The sequence below is a fragment of the Clupea harengus genome, chromosome 19 (assembly GCF_900700415.2).
Source record: "Clupea harengus chromosome 19, Ch_v2.0.2, whole genome shotgun sequence".
In the NCBI taxonomy this organism is placed as follows: Eukaryota; Metazoa; Chordata; class Actinopteri; order Clupeiformes; family Clupeidae; genus Clupea; species Clupea harengus.
Genome location: NC_045170.1, coordinates 4083251 through 4090750, shown reverse-complemented (window position 1 = coordinate 4090750; position 7500 = coordinate 4083251). Strand labels below are relative to the sequence as shown.

Here is a 7500-nt window from a genome sequence, read left to right as displayed (position 1 = left end):
CCGCTCTCCCTCTCTTTCTCTCTCTCTCCCGCTCATTTTCTCCATCTTTCTCCATCTTTCTCTCCATCTCTCTCTCTATCCATCTCTCTCTCTTTCCCTTTCTCCCGCTCTGACTCTCTCTCTCTCCCTCTCTCTCCATCTCTCTCTCTCCATCTCTCTCCCTTTCTCCCGCTCTCACTCTCTCTCTCTCCATCTCTCTCCATCTCTCTCTCACTCTCTCCATCTCTCTCCCTCTCTCTCTCCATCTCTCTCTCTCTATCTCCATCTCTCTCTCCATTACTGCCTAACTGATAAAGGACTGCTGTGAAACATTCCTATAAAAAGTTTCGATTGTCTTTCGTTTCCCCACTGCGAATGCCCGCGAGCTCGAGACGGATTGTCCCTATTTGTCTCCGTTAGGCTTTGCTGGGGTACTGCTACAGGTCCCAGGGGTGGGGGGGAGGGGGGAGTGGAGTTGGGGGGGTGACGGGGGGAGAGTGGTGGGGTGACGGGGGGTTTTCAGGTGTGCAGACACAGCCAGTCACCTTTCTACGCGTCGCCCTGAACTGAACTACAAGCGCTGCAATACTGAACGAATGACACAGCAGGGGGAAACTACAAGTGATGAGGAGAAGTCAGGGAGAGAGAAAGAGAAAGAGATAGGGGGGAGAGGGAGGAGGAGAGAGGAGAGAGAGAAAGAGATAGGGGGAGAAGGAGGAGGAGAAAGGAGAGAGAGAAAGAGATAGGAGGAGAGAGAAGAGGAAAGAGAGAAAGACAGATAGATAGGGGGAGAAGGAGTAGGAGAGAGAAAGAGAAAGAAGGGAAGATAAAGAGAGAGAGGAAGGGAAAGAGAATCTCAGATAAAACAGAGGGGGGGGGGTGACAGAGAAGGAATCATATTGCTTAGGTCAGTTAGGGCAGGTGATTGTCTGTCTCAGTGTTACTTTCTCTATTGGGCACTCTCTCTCTCTCTCTCTCTCTCTCTCTCTCTCTCTCTCTCTCTCTCTCTCTCTCTGCATCCCTCCTTCTCTATCTCCCTGTGACCTTTGAGAGTACACTGCTAGTGATTACAGTGAATGTCCTCAAACAGACCAGGGGATTAAAGGGCTGGAGAGCGAGCGAGCGAGCGAGAGAGAGAGAGAGAGAAATTAAACAGGTTCCACCCTCCACTCTCTCCCACATTCATCAGCCTGTCGCTGGGAGCTGGAAATTAACTGCATTTATTTCTCTCTTTCACTTCTCACTTTCTTTCTCTTCTTTTCTTTTTCCTCCAGCTCTCTGTGTACTCAGAGCACGTATGTTTCCTGCAGTGTGTTTAGATGTGTGTGTGTGTGTGTGTGTGTGTGTATGTGTGTGTGTTTAGTGTGTGAATGAGTGAACAAGTCTTTGAATGAAACTTTGAGTCTGTTTGTGTATGTGGTGTGTGTGTGTGTGTGTGTGTGTGTGTGTGTTTGTGGTGTGTGTGTGTGTGTGTGTGTGTGTGTGTGTGTGTGTGTGTGTGTGTGTGTGTGTGTGTGTGTGTGTGTGTGTGTGAGGCATTTAGACATGTGAGATGGGCTGTGTGTGTGTGTTTAGATGCGTGTGATGCATGTGTGTGTATGTGTGTGTGTGTGTGTGTGTGTGTGTGAGATGGGCTGTGTGTGTGTGTTTAGATGCGTGTGATGCATGTGTGACATGGCTGTGTGTGTGTGTGTGCGTGTGTGTGTGTGTTTAGATGCATGTGTGTGTGTGTGTGTGTGTGTGTGTGTGTGTGTGTGTGTGTGTACTGTACTCGTACCTGAAGTCGGATCCCTTCCTCTTCCCTCGGTCGGGGATCCCTGGGTCAGGGCACATGTTGTGCCCCTGTGCCACGCCCATCTGGGACACTGCAACACACAGCAGCAGAAATGCATCACTACCAAACGCCATCTCATTCAATATTACATCAGAGCATCTTCTGGTCTTTTCTGTCCAGTCCAATCCAAATGATGTACAAGGGATGATGTAAGCAAATGATTCAAGCTTTTAGACTGGACAGTTTCAGGGTTTTTGTTTTTATATATATATATATTGATATTCTTTGTGCTACTTTGACACAGAGTATTCATTATAAGGTCACCTAGATATAGTGTGCATTATAAGGTCATGCTGACATAGAGCATGCATAATAAGGCCACATAGACATAGACTAGGCATTATAAGGTCACACAGACATAGATTAGGCATTATAAGGTCACACAGACATAGACTAGGCATTATACGGTCACACAGACATAGAGTATGCATTATAGGGCCACCTACACACATAGTATGCGTTATAAGGCCACCTAGACACAGCGTATGCATTATAAGACCATCGCCATAGGAAACCTGAGATGATGAGCCCTGAAGGATTTCAGTGTTTTTAGTTTCGTGACATTATTTTATTCCATGACAAATGTTTCTATCTACCATGCCCAATGGGCTGGAGCACCGTTCATTAATATGCAAATGGTTATTGTGAGTAGCCAGGCATGCATATGTGCCTTCACACCTTTCACATCTAGGACCAACTCTCCCCAGGTAGAACCCAACTGTTCCCCTTTCCTGCCAAAGGTGTAGCTAACTGTTTTAGTTCAAGGTGCGTTTTTAGCGAATTGTTTTAGTTCAAGGTGCATCACAGCTAATTGTTTTAGTTCAAGGTGTGGTATAACTAATCGTTTTAGTTCAAGGTGCTAATTGTTTTAGTTCAAGGTGCATCACAGCTAATTGTTTTAACTCAAGGTGCATCACAGCTAATTGTTTTAGTTCAAGGTGCGTCATTGCTAATTGTTTTAGTTCAAGGTGCGGTATAACGAATTGTTTTAGTTCAAGGTGCATCATTGCTAATTGTTTTAGTTCAAGGTGCGGTATAGCTAATTGTTTTAGTTCAAGGTGCGTCATTGCTAATTGTTTTAGTTCAAGGTGCGGTATAGCTAATTGTTTTAGTTCAAGGTGCGTCATTGCTAATTGTTTTAGTTCAAGGTGCGGTATAGCTAATTGTTTTAGTTCAAGGTGCGTCATTGCTAATTGTTTTAGTTCAAGGTGCGGTATAGCTAATTGTTTTAGTTCAAGGTGCGGTATAGCTAATTGTTTTAGTTCAAGGTGCGTCATTGCTAATTGTTTTAGTTCAAGGTGTGGTATAGCTAATTGTTTTAGTTCAAGGTGCGGTATAGCTAATTGTTTTAGTTCAAGGTGCGTCATTGCTAATTGTTTTAGTTCAAGGTGCGGTATAGCTAATTGTTTTAGTTCAAGGTGCGGTATAGCTAATTGTTTTAGTTCAAGGTGCGTCATTGCTAATTGTTTTAGTTCAAGGTGCATCATTGCTAATTGTTTTAGTTCAAGGTGCGGTATAGCTAATTGTTTTGTTAAAGTGACCCTCCCAACAGACTCCTGTGGATAATCTTTTATTTACTTGTGTTCAGTGTTTATTCTGTAGCCCTACAACAGGTCACAGCTTCTGTTGGCCAGTGCGGTGTAGTGCAGAGGTCAACGGACATCATATTGCTGCGGCATCAGCAGCTCACTCGGGTTGGATGAGGAAATCCAGTGTTGGTGTTTTCATCAGGAATGTGCCATAACAACAGGACATTCTCGCAGCCCTGATGGGCAGCAGGCTCATGCATATGGATGCGGGACAAAAAGGGCAGGCTTGTCAGCGCTGCCGTGGAAACAGCCCCGGAGACGGACGTGCAGCCGGACCTACGCTGCCCTCCTCCAGTGCGTGTGTGTGTGTGTGCGTGTGTGTGTGTGTGTGTGTATCCGTGCTTGTGTGTGTGTACGAGTGTTTGTGTGTGCGTGAATGCGAGTGCGAGTGTTTGTGTGTGTGTGTGTGTGTGTGTGCGTGTGCGAGAGCAAGTGTTTGTGTGTGTATCCATGCGTGTGTGTGTGTGTGTGTGTGTGTCTATCTGTCCTTTTGTGTGCGTATTTGTGTGTATCTGTGCTTGTGTGTGTGTGCTAGTGCGAGTGTTTGTGTGTGTGTGTGTGTGTGTGTGTGTGTGTGTGTGTATGGGGCCAGGGTGCATGTGTGTGTGTGTGTGTGTGTGTGTCTGTATGTGAGCATCAAGGGTGGTATTTCCCTGCCATGACAGTTGGTTGATGAAAATATAAGCGGCAGGATCAGACAGCTGACAGGACAAGAACAGCCTCTGTCTATCTGTCTGTCCGTCCGTCCGTCTGTCTGTCTCTCTGTCTGTCCATCTGTCTGTCTGCCAGTCCGTCGGTCTGTCTAATAAACGAGTGTTAGACCTGTCTCTCTCTCTATAGCCTGCTTCGGTTTGCTTCATTTAAGTTGTGTCGGTGCTCATTGTTGGTATATAGTATGTTAGCTCTATTTTAGTTTTTGGGTATTTACTTATTTTAAAATTAAGGGCATTTCAACTTCTCTCGCTCTCTCCCTCTCTCTCACTCTCTCTCTCTCTCTCTCTCTCTCTCTCTCTCTCTCTCTCTCTCTCCTGGAGAAGAGGAGGATGGTGGGTCTGAAGTAAATGGTCCTGTGTCTCAGCGATGTCTCCATTTGTTTGCCAAACACACACACACACACACACACACACACACAAAGCACCGGCTGAATATTCATGTCCTCGAGCGGGGGCCAAGAAGCCCGCCACTCTCGTCTGACGGAGGAGCAGGGCATCATGGGAAGATGAACATTATATACGTATACAGTACCCGCCTCAGCTGACAGTCACTACACATCTGGGGGTCAGTCGCCCCGTCCACTTTCCATTCCCACAAAGACCTCCTGGAATGAGGTTTTTAATGATAGAGCCCAGCTCTACGACAGTAAATATGTGTTTGGGATCGGAGATGGATGCTGCTAGTTTACATTCAACAACACTGGCTGAAAAGGGTTCTTTAAAACCTCTCCTCTTCTGGAGTGTGGAGTGACTGACACACACACACATCTTGCTTTGAGGGGGGACTGTGCTGTAATGATGTATTCTATGGCAATGGGAGATTGCGTGTGAGCGTGTGTGTGTGTGTGTGTGTGTGTGTGTGTGTGTGTGCGCGTGTGTGTGTGTGTGTGTGTGTGTGTGTCTGTGTCTGTGTGTGTGTGTGTGTGTGTGTCTGTGTCTGTGAGCGTGTGAGCGTGTGTGCGTGCGTGCGTGCGTGCGTGCGTGTGTCTGTGTCTGTGTCTGTGTGTGTGTGTGTGTCTGTGTGTGTGTGTGTGTATGTATGTGTGAGCGTGTGTGTGTGCGTGCGTGTGCGTGCGTGCTTGCATGCGTGCGTGCGTGTGCGTGTGTGTGTCGTGCCATAATGGTAGACTGTGCTTGGGAGTGTAACATGGAGTACTTACACACTGATATCTTGCTGTGGTTGTCCTTGCTGGGTAGCATCTTCACCCCTCTGGACTTCAGCTCTGTCATCTTCTTCACTGTGGGGGGAGGAAGAGGAGGAGGAGGAGGAGGAGGAAGAAGAGGAGGAGGAGGAGGAGGGGACATTGTGAATGTGAATGTAAACACACCCCTAGACAACATCTGTCTAATATCGCGGGGCAAGACACAAATAGTACAACATACTGGAGTTATTATACAGCTGATATAGTACAACATACTGGACTTATTAGACAGCTAATATAGTACAAGATACTGGAGTTATTAGACAGCTCATCAGAATGCTGAAGGATGTTCCATGGACACCCCGACATTCGGCGGTCTGATATAACTCTTTTTAATGTATAACCGCCCACACCAGGCGCACACCTGGCTCACACCTGGCACACACACGGCACACACACGGCACACACACACACGGCACACACACCTGTTCCACACCTGGCCCACACCTGGCCCACACCTGGCCCACTCCAGACACAACCTGTCAGGCTTCTCTTGTGCTCAAATGACTGTGAGAGGATTAAAGCGCATCTCTCCCAGGGCCCAGTGGGGCTGTACAGCAAGGGGACGGGGAGATGTCAGTCGGCACGGTGAATTTAATTTGCACTGATTCAGATGGATTTTATTTCATTTAATCCTACTGCATTCAATACATTTTGTTACAAGTTGGACAAATTATATTGATTTTGCACAGTTTCTTTCTTACTCTGTCTCCGTATCTGTCTGTCTTTCTCTTGCTCACACACACTCACACACACACACACACACACACACACACACACACACACACACATATAGTGTACCGTCAATGTCTTAGAGTACCAATAAAACAAATAATATATTAGTTTAGCCTTTGGTGACTGCAGGCACTGTGTGCAATTTAGTGTCCCTGAATGCACTAGTAAGTATTTTATTAAAACCCAAATATCCATAAAAAAGTAATGTTCAGGAAATGCGTTTCTGCACTCATTTGCACAACTTTTGTTCTTGGTTTCTCCTCTACAATTGACTAAGTCCATTAATGACTGTTCTGCCCTTCCAAGACAAACATGACAGAAAATGCAGTACTAAAGTACCAATCAAAATCTGGAGGTTGGCCTCAAACACACACACAGACACACACACACACACACACACACACACACACACACACACACACACACACACACACACAAACACACACACATCTATCAAGTTTAAAAGAGACAGAAAGGGGGGAAAAAAACACCAAGTCACCCTCTCTCCTAAACAAACACACACACACACACACACACACACACACACACACAAACACACACACACACACACATTCTTCTTTGAGCTTCCCCAGGGCCCTGCCAGCCAATCACGGTGTGAGAATGAGCAAAGCTTAATAAAGTATAAACACATAAACACACTTCCTTTCATTATGGCCCCCAAATAGGAGCTTTTCAGATGAAAGCGAAAACGCAATTGGTACGATTTATGTGCGACTTCCAAGCCCCAGTGCCTAACGCAGGAAAATACCTGATTAAGTTAGAGCCGCATAACGTCGCTTTATCTCCACTGTTTGATAAGAAATTGAATAAGCCAGCCTGCAGTGTATTTTACATTCACACTGCGATCCCATTTCAATCAACTCAATTCACCCCATTGTCGAATTTCCAGTAAATTGAAGACCGTGCTGCAATAAAGGTTCTTGAGATTTATACATCTGAGAAATGTTTTGTCTATGACATAATTTTGACCCGACGCTATACAGACATTTAAAGATTATATCTCTCTTCCCTTACCTCAGATAGGCATGATGACTAGACTCATGGTCTATCTATAAGTGTCTCATAAGATGGCGGCTTATACTGGATGATTAGGTGGATAGTCAAGACAGACCTGCAGTGTCTCTGCACAGGGAGAGCCTGAAAGATCCAATGCAGAGCAAACTCTGCTTATGGTAACATTAGCATTGAAGCTAACCGCTAACCGCTAACCCTGGTATGGCTTTAGTCTCGATTTGGCCCTGATCTGGCCCTAAACTAGCTCTGATCTGGCCCTCATTTGGCCCTGATCTGGCTCTGATCTGGCTCTGATCTGGCCCTCATCTGGCCCTCATCTGGCTCTGATCTGGCCCTCATCTGGCCCTGATCTGGCCCTGATCTGGCCCTAATCTGGCCCTGGTTTGGCTCTGATCTGGCCCTCATCTGGCTCT

At 46.2% G+C, this 7500-nt stretch overlaps 1 protein-coding gene across 1 annotated transcript in view; it reads right to left on the bottom strand.

Annotated features, from left to right (window-relative positions):
- The window catches only part of csmd2 (CUB and Sushi multiple domains 2), a 396217-nt gene that overhangs the window by 220838 nt on the left and 167879 nt on the right, over positions 1–7500 (bottom strand). The window contains exons 12-13 of the mRNA XM_031586639.2: positions 5276–5353; positions 1757–1844 (exon numbers count right to left, since the gene is read on the bottom strand). Of these exons, the coding sequence (XP_031442499.1) occupies positions 1757–1844; positions 5276–5353 (166 nt within the window). The remainder of the gene's footprint in view (positions 1–1756; positions 1845–5275; positions 5354–7500) is intronic.